Below are 20,366 nucleotides of genomic sequence, written 5' to 3' on the forward strand. Positions count from 1 at the left end.
GGGTTATGGGGTCGCTCACATCACATGTTGTTTTTGGTGTGGTTATGGGGTCGCTCACATCACATGTTGTTTTTGGTGGGGTTATGGGGTCGATCACATCACGTGTTGTTTTTGGTGGGGTTATGTGGCGATCACATAACGTGTTGTTTTTGGTGGGGTTATGTGGCGATCACATCACTTGTTGTTTTTGGTGGGGTTATGGGGTCGATCACATCACATGTTGTTTTTGGTGGGGTTATGGGGTCGCTCACATCACGTGTTGTTTTTGGTGGGGTTATGGGGTTGCTCACATCACGTGTTGTTTTTGGTGGGGTGATGGGGTCGCTCACATCACATGTTGTTTTTGGTGGGGTTATGTGGCGATCACATCACATGTTGTTTTTGGTGGGGTTATGGGGTCGATCACATCACTTGTTGTTTTTGGTGGGGTTATGGGGTCGCTCACATCACGTGTTGTTTTTGGTGGGGTTATGGGGTCGCTCACATCACGTGTTGTTTTTGGTGGGGTTATAGGGTCGATGACATCATGTGTTGTTTTTGGTGGGGTTATGGGGTCGCTCACATCACATGTTGTTTTTGGTGGGGTTATGGGGTCGATCACATCACGTGTTGTTTTTGGTGGGGTTATGTGGCGATCACATCATGTGTTGTTTTTGGTGGGGTTATGGGGTCGATCACATCACTTGTTGTTTTTGGTGGGGTTATGGGGTCGATCACATCACATGTTGTTTTTGGTGGGGTTATGGGGTCGCTCACATCACATGTTGTTTTTGGTGGGGTTATGGGGTCGCTCACATCACATGTTGTTTTTGGTGGGGTTATGGGGTCGCTCACATAACATGTTGTTTTTGGTGGGGTTATGGGGTTGCTCACATCACGTGTTGTTTTTGGTGGGGTTATGGGGTCGCTCACATCACGTGTTGTTTTTGGTGGGGTTATGGGGTCGCTCACATCACGTGTTGTTTTTGGTGGGGTTATGGGGTCGCTCACATCACATGTTGTTTTTGGTGGGGTTATGGGGTCGCTCACATAACATGTTGTTTTTGGTGGGGTTATGGGGTTGCTCACATCACGTGTTGTTTTTGGTGGGGTTATGGGGTCGCTCACATCACGTGTTGTTTTTGGTGGGGTTATGGGGTCGCTCACATCACGTGTTGTTTTTGGTGGGGTTATAGGGTCGATGACATCATGTGTTGTTTTTGGTGGGGTTATGGGGTCGCTCACATCACATGTTGTTTTTGGTGGGGTTATGGGGTCGCTCACATCACATGTTGTTTTTGGTGGGGTTATGGGGTCGATCACATTACTTGTTGTTTTTGGTGGGGTTATGGGGTCGCTCACATCACATGTTGTTTTTGGTAGGGTTATGGTGTTGCTTACATCACGTGTTGTTTTTGGTGGGGTTATGGGGTCGCTCACATCACGTGTTGTTTTTGGTGGGGTTATAGGGTCGCTCACATCACGTGTTGTTTTTGGTGGGGTTATGGGGTCGATCACATCACGTGTTGTTTTTGGTGGGGTTATGGGGTCGCTCACATCACGTGTTGTTTTTGGTGGGGTTATGGGGTCGATCACATCACGTGTTGTTTTTGGTGGGGTTATGGGGTCGCTCATATCACGTGTTGTTTTTGGTGGGGTTATGGGGTCGCTCACATAACATGTTGTTTTGGTGGGGTTATGGGGTCGATCACATCACGTGTTGTTTTTGGTGGGGTTATGGGGTCGCTAACATCATGTGTTGTTTTTGGTGGGGTTATGGGGTCGCTCACATCACATGTTGTTTTTGGTGGGGTCATGGGGTCGCTCACATCACATATTGTTTTTGGTGGGGTTATGTGGCGATCACATCACGTGTTGTTTTTGGTGGGGTTATGGGGTCGCTCACATCACGTGTTTTTTTTGGTGGGGTTATGGGGTCGCTCACATCACTTGTTGTTTTTGGTGGGGTTATGGGGTCGATCACATCACATGTTGTTTTTGGTGGGGTTATGGGGTCGCTCACATCACGTGTTGTTTTTGGTGGGGTTATGGGGTCGATCACATCACATGTTGTTTTTGGTGGGGTTATGGGGTGGCTCACATCACGTGTTGTTTTTGGTGGGGTTATGGGGTCGCTCACATCACGTGTTGTTTTTGGTGGGGTTATGGGGTCGCTCACATCACGTGTTGTTTTTGGTGGGGTTATGGGGTCGCTCACATCACGTGTTGTTTTTGGTGGGGTTATGGGGTCGATCACATCACGTGTTGTTTTTGGTGGGGTTATGGGGTCGCTCACATCACGTGTTGTTTTTGGTGGGGTTATGGGGTCGCTCACATCACATGTTGTTTTTGGTGGGGTTATGGGGTCGCTCACATCACGTGTTGTTTTTGGTGGGGTTATGGGGTCGCTAACATCATGTGTTGTTTTTGGTGGGGTTATGGGGTCGCTCACATCACATGTTGTTTTTGGTGGGGTTATGGGGTTGATCACATCACGTGTTGTTTTTGGTGGGGTTATGGGGTCGCTCACATCACATGTTGTTTTTGGTGGGGTTATGGGGTGGCTCACATTATGGGTGTTTTGGTGGGGTTATGGTGTTGCTTACATCACATGTTGTTTTTGGTGGGGTTATGGGGTCGATCACATCATGTGTTGTTTTTGGTGGGGTTATGGGGTCGATCACATCATGTGTTGTTTTTGGTGGGGTTATGGGGTCGCTCACATCACTTGTTGTTTTTGGTGGGGTTATGGGGTCGCTCACATAACGTGTTGTTTTTGGTGGGGTTATGGTGTTGCTTACATCACGTGTTGTTTTTGGTGGGGTTATGGGGTCGCTCACATCACTTGTTGTTTTTGGTGGGGTTATGGGGTCGCTCACATCACGTGTTTTTTTTGGTGGGGTTATGGGGTCGCTCACATCACATGTTGTTTTTGGTGGGGTTATGGGGTTGCTCACATCACGTGTTGTTTTTGGTGGGGTTATGGGGTCGATCACATCACGTGTTGTTTTTGGTGGGGTTATGGGGTCGCTCACATCACTTGTTTTTGGTGGGCTCATGGGATCGCTCACATAACGTGTTGTTTTTGGTGGGGTTATGGGTAGGCTCACATAACATGTTGTTTTGGTGGGGTTATGGGGTCGCTCACATCACGGGTTGTTTTTGGTGGGGTTATGGGGTCGCTCACATCACATGTTGTTTTTGGTGGGGTTATGGGGTCGCTCACATAACGTGTTGTTTTTGGTGGGGTTATGGGGTCGATCACATCATGTGTTGTTTTTGGTGGGGTTATGGGGTCGATCACATCACATGTTGTTTTTGGTGGGGTTATGGGGTGGCTCACATTATGGGTTTTTTGGTGGGGTTATGGTGTTGCTTACATCACATGTTGTTTTTGGTGGGGTTATGGGGTCGCTCACATCACTTGTTGTTTTTGGTGGGGTTATGGGGTCGCTAACATCATGTGTTGTTTTTGGTGGGGTTATGGGGTCGCTCACATCACATATTGTTTTTGGTGGGGTTATGTGGCGATCACATCACGTGTTGTTTTTGGTGGGGTTATGGGGTCGCTCACATCACGTGTTGTTTTTGGTGGGGTTATGGGGTCGCTCACATCACGTGTTGTTTTTGGTGGGGTGATGGGGTCGCTCACATCACATGTTGTTTTTGGTGGGGTTATGTGGCGATCACATCACATGTTGTTTTTGGTGGGGTGATGGGGTCGCTCACATCACGTGTTGTTTTTGGTGGGGTTATAGGGTCGATGACATCATGTGTTGTTTTTGGTGGGGTTATGGGGTCGCTCACATCACATGTTGTTTTTGGTGGGGTTATGGGGTCGCTCACATCACATGTTGTTTTTGGTGGGGTTATGGGGTCGATCACATCACTTGTTGTTTTTGGTGGGGTTATGGGGTCGATCACATCACTTGTTGTTTTTGGTGGGGTTATGGGGTCGCTCACATCACGTGTTGTTTTTGGTGGGGTTATAGGGTCGCTCACATCACGTGTTGTTTTTGGTGGGGTTATGGGGTCGATCACATCACGTGTTGTTTTTGGTGGGTTTATGGGGTCGCTCACATCACGTGTTGTTTTTGGTGGGGTTATGGGGTCGCTCACATCACGTGTTGTTTTTGGTGGGGTTATGGGGTCGCTCACATCACGTGTTGTTTTTGGTGGGGTTATGGGGTCGCTCACATCACGTGTTGTTTTTGGTGGGGTTATGGGGTCGCTCACATAACATGTTGTTTTGGTGGGGTTATGGGGTCGATCACATCACGTGTTGTTTTTGGTGGGGTTATGGGGTCGCTAACATCATGTGTTGTTTTTGGTGGGGTTATGGGGTCGCTCACATCACATGTTGTTTTTGGTGGGGTTATGGGGTCGCTCACATAACATGTTGTTTTGGTGAGGTTATGGGGTCGATCACATCACGTGTTGTTTTTGGTGGGGTTATGGGGTCGCTCACATCACGTGTTGTTTTTGGTGGGGTTATGGGGTCGATCACATCACGTGTTGTTTTTGGTGGGGTTATGGGGTCGATCACATCACGTGTTGTTTTTGGTGAGGTTATGGGGTGGCTCACATTATGGGTTTTTTGGTGGGGTTATGGGGTCGCTAACATCACATGTTGTTTTTGGTGAGGTTATGGGGTCGCTCACATCACGTGTTGTTTTTGGTGGGGTTATGGGGTCGCTCACATCACGTGTTGTTTTTGTAGGGGTTATGGGGTCGCTCACATCACGTGTTGTTTTTGGTGGGGTTATGGGGTCGCTCACATCACGTGTTGTTTTTGGTGGGGTTATGGGGTTGCTCACATCACGTGTTGTTTTTGGTGGGGTTATGGGGTCGATCACATCACGTGTTGTTTTTGGTGGGGTTATGGGGTCGCTAACATCATGTGTTGTTTTTGGTGGGGTTATGGGGTCGCTCACATCACATGTTGTTTTTGGTGGGGTTATGGGGTTGATCACATCACGTGTTGTTTTTGGTGGGGTTATGGGGTCGCTCACATCACTTGTTGTTTTTGGTGGGGTTATGGGGTCGCTCACATCACATGTTGTTTTTGGTGGGGTTATGGGGTGGCTCACATTATGGGTGTTTTGGTGGGGTTATGGGGTCGCTCACATCACATGTTGTTTTGGTGGGGTTATGGGGTCGATCACATCATGTGTTGTTTTTGGTGGGGTTATGGGGTCGATCACATCATGTGTTGTTTTTGGTGGGGTTATGGGGTCGCTCACATCACTTGTTGTTTTTGGTGGGGTTATGGGGTCGCTCACATAACGTGTTGTTTTTGGTGGGGTTATGGTGTTGCTTACATCACGTGTTGTTTTTGGTGGGGTTATGGGGTCGCTCACATCACTTGTTGTTTTTGGTGGGGTTATGGGGTCGCTCACATCACATGTTGTTTTTGGTGGGGTTATGGGGTCGTTCACATCACGTGTTGTTTTTGGTGGGGTTATGGGGTCGATCACATCACGTGTTGTTTTTGGTGGGGTTATGGGGTCGCTCACATCACTTGTTTTTGGTGGGCTCATGGGATCGCTCACATAACGTGTTGTTTTTGGTGGGGTTATGGGTAGGCTCACATAACATGTTGTTTTTGGTGGGGTTATAGGGTCGCTCACATCACATGTTGTTTTTGGTGGGGTTATAGGGTCGCTCACATCACATGTTGTTTTGGTGGGGTTATGGGGTCGCTCACATCACGGGTTGTTTTTGGTGGGGTTATGGGGTCGCTCACATCACATGTTGTTTTTGGTGGGGTTATGGGGTCGCTCACATAACGTGTTGTTTTTGGTGGGGTTATGGGGTGGCTCACATTATGGGTTTTTTGGTGGGGTTATGGTGTTGCTTACATCACATGTTGTTTTTGGTGGGGTTATGGGGTCGATCACATCATGTGTTGTTTTTGGTGGGGTTATGGGGTGGCTCACATTATGGGTTTTTTGGTGGGGTTATGGTGTTGCTTACATCACGTGTTGTTTTTGGTGGGGTTATGGGGTCGCTCACATAACGTGTTGTTTTGGTGAGGTTATGGAGTCGCTCACATCACTTGTTGTTTTTGGTGGGGTTATGGGGTCGCTCACATCACGTGTTGTTTTTGGTGGGATTATGGGGTCGCTAACATCATGTGTTGTTTTTGGTGGGGTTATGGGGTCGCTCACATCACGTGTTGTTTTTGGTGGGGTTATGGGGTCGCTCACATCACTTGTTTTTGGTGGGCTCATGGGATCGCTCACATAACGTGTTGTTTTTGGTGGGGTTATGGGTAGGCTCACATAACATGTTGTTTTGGTGGGGTTATGGGGTCGCTCACATCACGTGTTGTTTTTGGTGGGGTTATGGGGTCGCTCACATCACATGTTGTTTTTGGTGGGGTTATGGGGTCGCTCACATAACGTGTTGTTTTTGGTGGGGTTATGGGGTCGATCACATCATGTGTTGTTTTTGGTGGGGTTATGGGGTCGATCACATCACATGTTGTTTTTGGTGGGGTTATGGGGTGGCTCACATTATGGGTTTTTTGGTGGGGTTATGGTGTTGCTTACATCACATGTTGTTTTTGGTGGGGTTATGGGGTCGCTCACATAACGTGTTGTTTTGGTGAGGTTATGGGGTCGCTCACATCACTTGTTGTTTTTGGTGGGGTTATGGGGTCGCTAACATCATGTGTTGTTTTTGGTGGGGTTATGGGGTCGCTCACATCACTTGTTGTTTTTGGTGGGGTTATGGGGTCGATCACATCACGTGTTGTTTTTGGTGGGGTTATGGGGTCGCTCACATCACGTGTTGTTTTTGGTGGGGTTATGGGGTCGATCACATCACGTGTTGTTTTTGGTGGGGTTATGGGGTTGCTCACATCACGTGTTGTTTTTGGTGGGGTTATGGGGTCGATCACATCACATGTTGTTTTTGGTGGGGTTGTGGGGTCGATCACATCATGTGTTGTTTTTGGTGGGGTTATGGGGTCGATCACATCATGTGTTGTTTTTGGTGGGGTTATGGGGTCGCTCACATCACGTGTTGTTTTTGGTGGGGTTATGGGGTCGCTCACATCACGTGTTGTTTTTGGTGGGGTTATGGGGTCGCTCACATCACGTGTTGTTTTTGGTGGGGTTATGGGGTCGCTCACATCACGTGTTGTTTTTGGTGGGGTTATGGGGTCGCTCACATAACATGTTGTTTTGGTGGGGTTATGGGGTCGATCACATCACGTGTTGTTTTTGGTGGGGTTATGGGGTCGCTAACATCATGTGTTGTTTTTGGTGGGGTTATGGGGTCGCTCACATCACATGTTGTTTTTGGTGGGGTTATGGGGTCGCTCACATCACATGTTGTTTTTGGTGGGGTTATGGGATCGCTCACATCACGTGTTGTTTTTGGTGGGGTTATGGGGTCGCTCACATCACGTGTTGTTTTTGGTGGGGTTATGGGGTCGCTCACATCACGTGTTGTTTTTGGTGGGGTTATGGGGTCGATCACATCACGTGTTGTTTTTGGTGGGGTTATGGGGTCGATCACATCACGTGTTGTTTTTGGTGGGGTTATGGGGTCGCTCACATCACGTGTTGTTTTTGGTGGGGTTATGGGGTCGCTCACATCACGTGTTGTTTTTGGTGGGGTTATGGGGTCGATCACATCACGTGTTGTTTTTGGTGGGGTTATGGGGTCGATCACATCACGTGTTGTTTTTGGTGGGGTTATGGGGTCGCTCACATCACGTGTTGTTTTTGGTGGGGTTATGGGGTCGCTCACATCACGTGTTGTTTTTGTAGGGGTTATGGGGTCGCTCACATCACGTGTTGTTTTTGGTGGGGTTATGGGGTCGCTCACATCACGTGTTGTTTTTGGTGGGGTTATGGGGTCGCTCACATCACGTGTTGTTTTTGGTGGGGTTATGGGGTCGATCACATCACGTGTTGTTTTTGGTGGGGTTATGGGGTCGCTAACATCATGTGTTGTTTTTGGTGGGGTTATGGGGTCGCTCACATCACATGTTGTTTTTGGTGGGGTTATGGGGTTGATCACATCACGTGTTGTTTTTGGTGGGGTTATGGGGTCGCTCACATCACTTGTTGTTTTTGGTGGGGTTATGGGGTCGCTCACATCACATGTTGTTTTTGGTGGGGTTATGGGGTGGCTCACATTATGGGTGTTTTGGTGGGGTTATGGTGTTGCTTACATCACATGTTGTTTTTGGTGGGGTTATGGGGTCGATCACATCATGTGTTGTTTTTGGTGGGGTTATGGGGTCGATCACATCATGTGTTGTTTTTGGTGGGGTTATGGGGTCGCTCACATCACTTGTTGTTTTTGGTGGGGTTATGGGGTCGCTCACATAACGTGTTGTTTTTGGTGGGGTTATGGTGTTGCTTACATCACGTGTTGTTTTTGGTGGGGTTATGGGGTCGCTCACATCACTTGTTGTTTTTGGTGGGGTTATGGGGTCGCTCACATCACGTGTTGTTTTTGGTGGGGTTATGGGGTCGCTCACATCACGTGTTGTTTTTGGTGGGGTTATGGGGTCGCTCACATCACATGTTGTTTTTGGTGGGGTTATGGGGTTGCTCACATCACGTGTTGTTTTTGGTGGGGTTATGGGGTCGATCACATCACGTGTTGTTTTTGGTGGGGTTATGGGGTCGCTCACATCACTTGTTTTTGGTGGGCTCATGGGATCGCTCACATAACGTGTTGTTTTTGGTGGGGTTATGGGTAGGCTCACATAACATGTTGTTTTTGGTGGGGTTATAGGGTCGCTCACATCACATGTTGTTTTTGGTGGGGTTATAGGGTCGCTCACATCACATGTTGTTTTGGTGGGGTTATGGGGTCGCTCACATCACGGGTTGTTTTTGGTGGGGTTATGGGGTCGCTCACATCACATGTTGTTTTTGGTGGGGTTATGGGGTCGCTCACATAACGTGTTGTTTTTGGTGGGGTTATGGGGTCGATCACATCATGTGTTGTTTTTGGTGGGGTTATGGGGTCGATCACATCATGTGTTGTTTTTGGTGGGGTTATGGGATGGCTCACATTATGGGTTTTTTGGTGGGGTTATGGTGTTGCTTACATCACATGTTGTTTTTGGTGGGGTTATGGGGTCGCTCACATAACGTGTTGTTTTTGGTGGGGTTATGGGGTCGATCACATCATGTGTTGTTTTTGGTGGGGTTATGGGGTGGCTCACATTATGGGTTTTTTGGTGGGGTTATGGTGTTGCTTACATCACGTGTTGTTTTTGGTGGGGTTATGGGGTCGCTAACATCATGTGTTGTTTTTGGTGGGGTTATGGGGTCGCTCACATCACGTGTTGTTTTTGGTGGGGTTATGGGGTCGCTCATATCACTTGTTTTTGGTGGGCTCATGGGATCGCTCACATAACGTGTTGTTTTTGGTGGGGTTATGGGTAGGCTCACATAACATGTTGTTTTGGTGGGGTTATGGGGTCGCTCACATCACGTGTTGTTTTTGGTGGGGTTATGGGGTCGCTCACATCACATGTTGTTTTTGGTGGGGTTATGGGGTCGCTCACATAACGTGTTGTTTTTGGTGGGGTTATGGGGTCGATCACATCACATGTTGTTTTTGGTGGGGTTGTGGGGTCGATCACATCATGTGTTGTTTTTGGTGGGGTTATGGGGTCGATCACATCATGTGTTGTTTTTGGTGGGGTTATGGGGTCGCTCACATCACGTGTTGTTTTTGGTGGGGTTATGGGGTCGATCACATCATGTGTTGTTTTTGGTGGGGTTATGGGGTTGCTCACATCACGTGTTGTTTTTGGTGGGGTTATGGGGTCGATCACATCACATGTTGTTTTTGGTGGGGTTATGGGGTCGATCACATCACGTGTTGTTTTTGGTGGGGTTATGGGGTTGCTCACATCACGTGTTGTTTTTGGTGGGGTTATGGGGTCGATCACATAACATGTTGTTTTTGGTGGGGTTGTGGGGTCGATCACATCATGTGTTGTTTTTGGTGGGGTTATGGGGTCGATCACATCACGTGTTGTTTTTGGTGGGGTTATGGGGTCGATCACATCATGTGTTGTTTTTGGTGGGGTTATGGGGTTGCTCACATCACGTGTTGTTTTTGGTGGGGTTATGGGGTCGATCACATCACATGTTGTTTTTGGTGGGGTTATGGGGTCGATCACATCACGTGTTGTTTTTGGTGGGGTTATGGGGTTGCTCACATCACGTGTTGTTTTTGGTGGGGTTATGGGGTCGCTCACATCACGTGTTGTTTTTGGTGGGGTTATGGGGTCGATCACATAACATGTTGTTTTTGGTGGGGTTGTGGGGTCGATCACATCATGTGTTGTTTTTGGTGGGGTTATGGGGTCGATCACATCACATGTTGTTTTTGGTGGGGTTATGGGGTCGCTCACATCACGTGTTGTTTTTGGTGGGGTTATGGGGTGGCTCACATTATGGTTTTTTTGGTGGGATTATGGTGTTGCTTACATCACATGTTGTTTTTGGTGGGGTTATGGGGTCGCTCACATAACGTGTTGTTTTGGTGAGGTTATGGGGTCGCTCACATCACTTGTTGTTTTTGGTGGGGTTATGGGGTCGCTAACATCATGTGTTGTTTTTGGTGGGGTTATGGGGTCGCTCACATCACGTGTTGTTTTTGGTGGGGTTATGGGGTCGATCACATCACGTGTTGTTTTTGGTGGGGTTATGGGGTCGCTCACATCACGTGTTGTTTTTGGTGGGGTTATGGGGTCGATCACATCACGTGTTGTTTTTGGTGGGGTTATGGGGTTGCTCACATCACGTGTTGTTTTTGGTGGGGTTATGGGGTCGATCACATCACATGTTGTTTTTGGTGGGGTTATGGGGTCGATCACATCACATGTTGTTTTTGGTGGGGTTGTGGGGTCGATCACATCATGTGTTGTTTTTGGTGGGGTTATGGGGTCGATCACATCATGTGTTGTTTTTGGTGGGGTTATGGGGTCGCTCACATCACGTGTTGTTTTTGGTGGGGTTATGGGGTCGATCACATCATGTGTTGTTTTTGGTGGGGTTATGGGGTTGCTCACATCACGTGTTGTTTTTGGTGGGGTTATGGGGTCGATCACATCACATGTTGTTTTTGGTGGGGTTATGGGGTCGATCACATCACGTGTTGTTTTTGGTGGGGTTATGGGGTTGCTCACATCACGTGTTGTTTTTGGTGGGGTTATGGGGTCGATCACATAACATGTTGTTTTTGGTGGGGTTGTGGGGTCGATCACATCATGTGTTGTTTTTGGTGGGGTTATGGGGTCGATCACATCACGTGTTGTTTTTGGTGGGGTTATGGGGTCGATCACATCATGTGTTGTTTTTGGTGGGGTTATGGGGTTGCTCACATCACGTGTTGTTTTTGGTGGGGTTATGGGGTCGATCACATCACATGTTGTTTTTGGTGGGGTTATGGGGTCGATCACATCACGTGTTGTTTTTGGTGGGGTTATGGGGTTGCTCACATCACGTGTTGTTTTTGGTGGGGTTATGGGGTCGCTCACATCACGTGTTGTTTTTGGTGGGGTTATGGGGTCGATCACATAACATGTTGTTTTTGGTGGGGTTGTGGGGTCGATCACATCATGTGTTGTTTTTGGTGGGGTTATGGAGTCGCTCACATCACGAGTAGTGTTGCTCACGAATATTCGCAATTCGAATATTATTCGCGAATATCGCATATTCGCGAATTCGCAAATTTCGCGAATATAGCCCTATATATTCGTAATTACGAATATTCTTTTTTTTTTTTTTCACAGTACACATCACAGTGATCACCCCTCTCTGCTTCCAGCTTGTGTGGTGTAAAGAAGGCTGTAATACTACTGTGTGAGACTGGCGTGTGAAAATTTGCATATGCGAAAATAAAACGAGAATATAACGAATATGCGAATATTCGCGAATTCTAATATGGCCTATGCCGCTCAACACTAATCACGAGTTGTTTTGGTGGGGTTATGGGGTCGCTCACATTACGTGTTGTTTTTGGTGGGGTTATGGGGTCGCTCACATCACGTGTTGTTTTTGGTGGGGTTATAGGGTCGCTCACATCACGTGTTGTTTTTGGTGGGGTTATGTGGCGATCACATCACGTGTTGTTTTTGGTGGGGTTATGTGGCGATCACATCACGTGTTGTTTTTGGTGGGGTTATGTGGCGATCACATCACGTGTTGTTTTTGGTGGGGTTATGGGGTCGCTCACATCACATGTTGTTTTTGGTGGGGTTATGGGGTCGATCACATCACATGTTGTTTTTGGTGGGGTTATGTGGCGATCACATCACATGTTGTTTTTGCTGGGGTTATGGGGTCGCTCACATCACGTGTTGTTTTTGGTGGGGTTATGTGGCGATCACATCACATGTTGTTTTTGGTGGGGTTATGGGGTCGCTCACATCACATGTTGTTTTTGGTGGGGTTATGGGGTCGATCACATCACATGTTGTTTTTGGTGGGGTTATGTGGCGATCACATCTCATGTTGTTTTTGGTGGGGTTATGGGGTCGCTCACATCACATGTTGTTTTTGGTGGGGTTATAGGGTCGCTCACATCACATGTTGTTTTTGGTGAGGTTATGTGGCGATCACATCACGTGTTGTTTTTGGTGGGGTTATGGGGTCGCTCACATCACGTTTTGTTTTTGGTGGGGTTATGGGGTCGCTCACATCACATGTTGTTTTTGGTGGGGTTATGGGGTCGCTCACATAACGTGTTGTTTTTGGTGGGGTTATGGGGTCGATCACATCATGTGTTGTTTTTGGTGGGGTTATGGGGTCGCTCACATCACGTGTTGTTTTTGGTGGGGTTATGGGGTCGATCACATCACGTGTTGTTTTTGGTGGGGTTATGGGGTCGCTCACATCACGTGTTGTTTTTGGTGGGGTTATGGGGTCGCTCACATCACATGTTGTTTTTGGTGGGGTTATGGGGTCGATCACATCACGTGTTGTGATTGGTGGGGTTATGGGGTCGCTCACATCACGTGTTGTTTTTGGTGGGGTTATGGGGTCGCTCACATCACGTGTTGTGATTGGTGGGGTTATGGGGTCGCTCACATCACGTGTTGTTTTGGTGGGGTTATGGGGTCGCTCACATCACATGTTGTTTTTGGTGGGGTTATAGGGTCGCTCACATCACATGTTGTTTTTGGTGGGGTTATGTTGCGATCACATCACGTGTTGTTTTTGGTGGGGTTATGGGGTCGCTCACATCACATGTTGTTTTTGGTGGGGTTATAGGGTCGCTCACATCACGTTTTGTTTTTGGTGGGGTTATGGGGTCGCTCACATCACATATTGTTTTTGGTGGGGTTATGGGGTCGCTCACATCACATGATGCAGGTCAGGGGTATAACTTCATCTTGTCTTCCCTCTTGTCCATATGTTTGATGTTAACGTGAATAGGCTGGAGCTGCAGTACCCGACTTCACCACGTTCCATCACTAACAGGTTGTCCTCTTGTTTCGGCAGACAGACCGGGCTGGGCTTCTGCTCCTTCATGACCAGATTGGGCAGTTCTCTGGCCCCATTGGTCATCCTGCTTGATGACTTCTGGCCGTTCCTGCCCTCAGTGGTCTTCAGCTCTATGTCCCTGTTGTCTGGATCAGCCGCTTTTTTCCTAACGGAGACGAGTAATATCCAACTACGAGAGACTATCCAGGAGGTGGAGCTTCACCGGTAACGTATCTTATGGAAGCTGAGGGACAATCACTGGCCAGACGGCTTAGAGCATAGAAATGTCATGGAGGGGCCCTGCTCAGAAATCCAACCCCTCTTTAGGATGGGGCTAGTCCTGGAGTCTCCTCTGGTTCAGAGAGCACAATGTAGAATTGTGCAGCCTGGAGGATTGGTGCACAGAGCTGTGTCAGGGGTAGGTAGGGATAGGCAGGCAGTGTGTCAGGGGTCGGTAGGGATAGGCAGGCAGTGTCAGGGGTAGCTAGGGATAGGCAGGCAGTGTGTCAGGGGTCGGTAGGGATAGGCAGGCAGTGTCAGGGGTAGCTAGGGATAGGCAGGCAGTGTGTCAGGGGTATGTAGGGATTGACAGGCAGAGTGTCAGGGGTAGGTAGGGATAGGCAGGCAGTGTGTCAGGTGTTAGGTTGGGATAGGCAGGCAGTGTGTCAGGTAGGTAGGGATAGACAGGCAGTGTGTCAGGGGTTGGTAGGGATAGGCAAGCAGTGTGTCAGGGGTGGGAAGGCAGTGTGTCAGGGGTAGGTAGGGATAGGCAGCCAGTGTGTCAGGGGTAGGTAGGGATAGGCAGGCAGTGTGTCAGGTAGGTAGGGATAGGCAGGCAGTGTGTCAGGGGTTGGTAGGGATAGGCAAGCAGTGTGTCAGGGGTGGGAAGGCAGTGTGTCAGGGGTAGGTAGGGATAGGCAGGCAGTGTGTCGGAGGTAGGTAGGGATAGGCAGGCAGTGTGTCAGGGGTAGGCAGGCAGTGTGTCAGGGGTAGGTAGGGATAGGCAGCCAGTGTGTCAGGGATAGGCAGGCAGAGTGTCAGGGGTAGGTAGGGATAGACAGGCAGTGTGTCAGGGGTAGGTAGGGATAGGCAGGCATTGTGTCAGGTGAAGGTAGGGATAGGCAGGCAGTGTGTCAGGGGTAGGTAGGGATAGGCAGGCATTGTGTCAGGGGAAGGTAGGGATAGGCAGGCAGTGTGTCAGGGGTAGGTAGGGATAGGCAGGCAGTGTGTCAGGGATAGGCAGGCAGAGTGTCAGGGGTAGGTAGGGATAGACAGGCAGTGTGTCAGGGGTAGGTAGGGATAGGCAGGCATTGTGTCAGGGGAAGGTAGGGATAGGCAGGCAGTGTGTCAGGGGTAGGTAGGGATAGGCAGGCAGTTTCTGGGGTAGGTAGGGATAGGCAGGCAGAGTATCAGGGGTTGGTAGGGATAGGCAGGCAGTGTGTCAGGGGAAGGTAGGGATAGGCAGACAGGGTCAGGGGTAGGTAGGGAGAGGCAGGCAGAGTGTCAGGGGTAGGTAGGGAGAGGCAGGCAGAGTGTCAGGGGTTGGTAGGCATAGGCAGGCAGAGTGTCAGGGGTTGGTAGGGATAGGCAGGCAGAGTGTCAGGGGTTGGTAGGCATAGGCAGGCAGAGTGTCAGGGGTTGGTAGGGATAGGCAGGCAGTTTCCGGGGTAGGTAGGGATAGGCAGGCAGTGTGTCAGGGGTAGGTAGGGATAGGCAGGCAGAGTGTCAGGGGTTGGTAGGCATAGGCAGGCCGAGTGTCAGGGGTTGGTAGGGATAGGCAGGCAGAGTGTCAGGGGTTGGTAGGGATAGGCAGGCAGAGTGTCAGGGGTTGGTAGGGATAGGCAGGCAGAGTGTCAGGGGTTGGTAGGTATAGGCAGGCAGTGTGTCAGGGGTAGGTAGGGATAGGCAGGCAGAGTGTCAGGGGTTGGTAGGGATAGGCAGGCAGTGTGTCACAGTTAGCTAAGGATAGGCAGGCAGTGTGTTAGGGATAGGCAGGCAGTGTGTCATGGTTAGGTAGGGATAGGCAGGCCGTGTCTGGGGTAGGTAGGGACAGGCAGTCAGTGTGTCAGGCGTAGGTAGGGATAGGCAGGCAGTGTGTCAGGGTTAGGTAGGGATAGGCAGGCAGTGTGTCAGGGGTAGGTAGGGATAGGCAGGCAGTGTGTCAGGCATATGTAGGGATAGGCAGGCAGTGTGTCAGGGGTAGGTAGGGATAGGCAGGCAGTGTGTCAGGCGTATGTAGGGATAGGCAGGCAGTGTGTCAGGGGTAGGTAGGGATAGGCAGGCAGTGTGTCACGGTGAGGTAGGGATAGGCAGGCAGTGTGTCACGGTTAGGTAGGGATAGGAGGCAGTGTGTCACGGTTAGGTGGGGATAGGCAGGCAGTGTGTCACGGTTAGGTAAGGATAGGCAGGCAGTGTGTCACTGTTAGGTAGGGATAGGCAGGCAGTGTGTCACTGTTAGGTAGGGATAGGCAGGCAGTGTGTCACGGTTAGGTAGGGATAGGCAGGCAGTGTGTCACGGTTAGGTAGGGATAGGAGGCAGTGTGTCACTGTTAGGTAGGGATAGGCAGGCAGTGTGTCACGGTTAGGTAGGGATAGGCAGGCAGTGTGTCACTGTTAGGTAGGGATAGGCAGGCAGTGTGTCACGGTTAGGTAGGGATAGGCAGGCAGTGTGTCACGGTTAGGTAGGGATAGGAGGCAGTGTGTCACGGTTAGGTAGGGATAGGCAGGCAGTGTGTCACGGTTAGGTAGGGATAGGCAGGCAGTGTGTCACGGTTAGGTAGGGATAGGCAGGCAGTGTGTCACGCTTATGTAGGGATAGACAGGCAGTGTGTCACGGTTAGGTAGGGATAGGAGGCAGTGTGTCACGGTTAGGTAGGGATAGGCAGGCAGTGTGTCACGGTTAGGTAAGGATAGGCAGGCAGTGTGTCACTGTTAGGTAGGGATAGGCAGGCAGTATGTCACGGTTAGGTAGGGATAGGCAGGCAGTGTGTCACGGTTAGGTAGGGATAGGAGGCAGTGTGTCACGGTTAGGTAGGGATAGGCAGGCAGTGTGTCACTGTTAGGTAGGGATAGGCAGGCAGTGTGTCACTGTTAGGTAGGGATAGGCAGGCAGTGTGTCACGGTTAGGTAGGGATAGGCAGGCAGTGTGTCACGGTTAGGTAGGGATAGGCAGGCAGTGTGTCACGGTTAGGTAGGGATAGGAGGCAGTGTGTCACTGTTAGGTAGGGATAGGCAGGCAGTGTGTCACGGTTAGGTAGGGATAGGCAGGCAGTGTGTCACGGTTAGGTAGGGATAGGAGGCAGTGTGTCACGGTTAGGTAGGGATAGGCAGGCAGTGTGTCACGGTTAGGTAGGGATAGGCAGGCAGTGTGTCACGGTTAGGTAGGGATAGGCAGGCAGTGTGTCACGCTTATGTAGGGATAGACAGGCAGTGTGTCACGGTTAGGTAGGGATAGGAGGCAGTGTGTCACGGTTAGGTAGGGATAGGCAGGCAGTGTGTCACGGTTAGGTAAGGATAGGCAGGCAGTGTGTCACTGTTAGGTAGGGATAGGCAGGCAGTATGTCACGGTTAGGTAGGGATAGGCAGGCAGTGTGTCACGGTTAGGTAGGGATAGGAGGCAGTGTGTCACGGTTAGGTAGGGATAGGCAGGCAGTGTGTCACTGTTAGGTAGGGATAGGCAGGCAGTGTGTCACTGTTAGGTAGGGATAGGCAGGCAGTGTGTCACGGTTAGGTAGGGATAGGCAGGCAGTGTGTCACGGTTAGGTAGGGATAGGCAGGCAGTGTGTCACGGTTAGGTAGGGATAGGAGGCAGTGTGTCACGGTTAGGTAGGGATAGGCAGGCAGTGTGTCATTGTTAGGTAGGGATAGGCAGGCAGTGTGTCACTGTTAGGTAGGGATAGGCAGGCAGTGTGTCAATGTTAGGTAGGGATAGGCAGGCAGTGTGTTAGGGATAGTTTTTTTGTCCTCAATTTACAGTTCATGATATTTATATATTTTTTTCTTCTGATCCTCAAGTGTTACAGGAAGGGACATCTCTACATATGGGAATGGCCAAGCCCAACAAAATGAAGACTCCATCCCACAATGATCCCAGGAGACAGCGCCCCCTCTAGACAACAACCACCTCCCTTATTGACTCCTCCCCTCAGGATGACGGACATTTCATGATGTTGACCTAATAAAATATCTAACACTAAAAATCAATTGTCTTTACACATCCATGGACACCCAATAACATGAGAGCACACTAGGGCTGACCTCCAGCTGCACTTTACACTAGGGCTGACCTCCAGCTGCACTTTACACTAGGGCTGACCTCCAGCTGCACTTTACACTAGGGCTGACCTCCAGCTGCACTTTACACTAGGGCTGACCTCCAGCTGCACTTTACACTAGGGCTGACCTCCAGCTGCACTTTACACTAGGGCTGACCTCCAGCTGCACTTTACACTAGGGCTGACCTCCAGCTGCACTTTACACTAGGGCTGACCTCCGGCTGCACTTTACACTAGGGCTGACCTCCAGCTGCACTTTACACTAGGGCTGACCTCCGGCAGCACTTTACACTAGGGCTGACCTCCAGCTGCACTTTACACTAGGGCTGACCTCCGGCAGCACTTTACACTAGGGCTGACCTCCAGCTGCACTTTACACTAGGGCTGACCTCCGGCTGCACTTTACACCGTGGCTGAGCTGCGGTTGTACTTTACACCAGGGCTGAGCTGCTGTTGTACTTTACACCAGGGCTGAGCTGCGGTTGCTCTTTACACTAGGGCTGAGCTGCGGTTGCTCTTTACACTAGGGCTGAGCTGCGATTGCACTTTAAACCAGGGCTGAGCTGCGGTTGTACTTTACACCAGGGCTGAGCTGCGGTTGCACTTTACACCAGGGCTGAACTGCAGTTGCTCTTTACACCAGGGCTGAGCTGCGATTGCACTTTAAACCAGGGCTGAGCAGCGATTGCACTTTAAACCAGGGCTGAGCTGCGGTTACTCTTTACACCAGGGCTGAGCTGCGGTTGCTCTTTACACTAGGGCTGAGCTGCGATTGCACTTTAAACCAGGGCTGAGCTGCGGTTGTACTTTACACTAGGGCTGACCTCCGGCTGCACTTTACACCGGGGCTGAGCTGCGGTTGTACTTTACACCAGGGCTGATCTGCGGTTGTACTTTACACCAGGGCTGAGCTGCGGTTGTACTTTACACCAGGGCTGTGCTGCGGTTGCACTTTACACCAGGGCTGAACTGCAGTTGCTCTTTACACCAGGGCTGAACTGCAGTTGCTCTTTACACCAGGGCTGAGCTGCGATTGCACTTTAAACCAGGGCTGAGCTGCGATTGCACTTTAAACCAGGGCTGAGCTGCGGTTGCTCTTTACACCAGGGCTGAGCTGCGGTTGCTCTTTACACTAGGGCTGAGCTGCGATTGCACTTTAAATCAGGGCTGAGCTGCGGTTGTACTTTACACTAGGGCTGACCTCCGGCTGCACTTTACACCGGGGCTGAGCTGCGGTTGTACTTTACACCAGGGCTGATCTGCGGTTGTACTTTACACCAGGGCTGAGCTGCGGTTGTACTTTACACCAGGGCTGAGCTGCGGTTGTACTTTACACCAGGGCTGAGCTGCGGTTGTACTTTACACCAGGGCTGTGCTGCGGTTGCACTTTACACCAGGGCTGAGCTGCAGTTGCTCTTTACACCAGGGCTGAGCTGTGGTTGCACTTTACACCAGGGCTGAGCTGCGGTTGTACTTTACACCAGGGCTGAGCTGCAGTTGCTCTTTACACCAGGGCTGAGCTGCGGTTGCTCTTTACACTAGGGCTGAGCTGCGATTGCACTTTACACCGGGGCTGAGCTGCGGTTGTACTTTACACCAGGGCTGATCTGCGGTTGTACTTTACACCAGGGCTGAGCTACGGTTGTACTTTACACCAGGGCTGAGCTGCGGTTGTACTTTACACCAGGGCTGAGCTGCGGTTGCATTTTACACCAGGGCTGAGCTGCAGTTGCTCTTTACACCAGGGCTGAGCTGCAGTATCTCTTTACACCAGGGCTGAGCTGCGGTTGCACTTTACACCAGGGCTAAGCTGCGGTTGCACTTTACACCAGGGCTGAGCTGCGGTTGTACTTTACACCAGGGCTGAGCTGCGGTTGTACTTTACACCAGGGCTGAGCTGCAGTTGCTCTTTACACCAGGGCTGAGCTGCAGTATCTCTTTACACCAGGGCTGAGCTGCGGATGCACTTTACACCAGGGCTGAGCTGCGGTTGCACTTTACACCAGGGCTGAGCTGCGGTTGTACTTTACACCAGGGCAGAGCTGCGGTTGTACTTTACACCAGGGCTGTGCTGCGGTTGCATTTTACACCAGGGCTGAGCTGCAGTTGCTCTTTACACCAGGGCTGAGCTGCGGTTGCACTTTACACCAGGGCTGAGCTGCGGTTGTACTTTACACCAGGGCTGAGCTGCGGTTGTACTTTACACCAGGGCTGTGCTGCGGTTGCATTTTACACCAGGGCTGAGCTGCAGTTGCTCTTTACACCAGGGCTGAGCTGCGGTTGCACTTTACACCAGGGCTGAGCTGCGGTTGTACTTTACACCAGGGCTGAGCTGCGGTTGCTCTTTACACCAGGGCTGAGCTGCAGTTGCTCTTTACACCAGGGCTGAGCTGTGGTTGCACTTTACACCAGGGCTGAGCTGCGGTTGTACTTTACACCAGGGCTGAGCTGCAGTTGCTCTTTACACCAGGGCTGAGCTGCGGTTGCTCTTTACACTAGGGCTGAGCTGCGATTGCACTTTAAACCAGGGCTGAGCTGCGGTTGTACTTCACACTAGGGCTGACCTCCGGCTGCACTTTACACCGGGGCTGAGCTGCGGTTGTACTTTACACCAGGGCTGATCTGCGGTTGTACTTTA

The 20,366-nt window shown here is 50.4% G+C and overlaps 1 protein-coding gene across 1 annotated transcript in view; it reads left to right on the forward strand.

Moving 5' to 3' along the window:
- The window catches only part of LOC130302061 (solute carrier family 22 member 7-like), a 232,898-nt gene extending 215,294 nt beyond the window's left edge, over positions 1-17,604 (forward strand). Inside the window, exons 9-10 of the mRNA XM_056551674.1 lie at positions 13,473-13,679; positions 17,469-17,604. Coding sequence (XP_056407649.1) covers positions 13,473-13,679; positions 17,469-17,541 — 280 coding nt within the window. The 3' untranslated portion in view covers positions 17,542-17,604. The remainder of the gene's footprint in view (positions 1-13,472; positions 13,680-17,468) is intronic.
- Positions 17,605-20,366: the final 2,762 nt, after the last annotated feature.

The sequence above is a fragment of the Hyla sarda genome, unplaced genomic scaffold (genome assembly GCF_029499605.1).
Source record: "Hyla sarda isolate aHylSar1 unplaced genomic scaffold, aHylSar1.hap1 scaffold_115, whole genome shotgun sequence".
Classification (NCBI taxonomy): Eukaryota; Metazoa; Chordata; class Amphibia; order Anura; family Hylidae; genus Hyla; species Hyla sarda.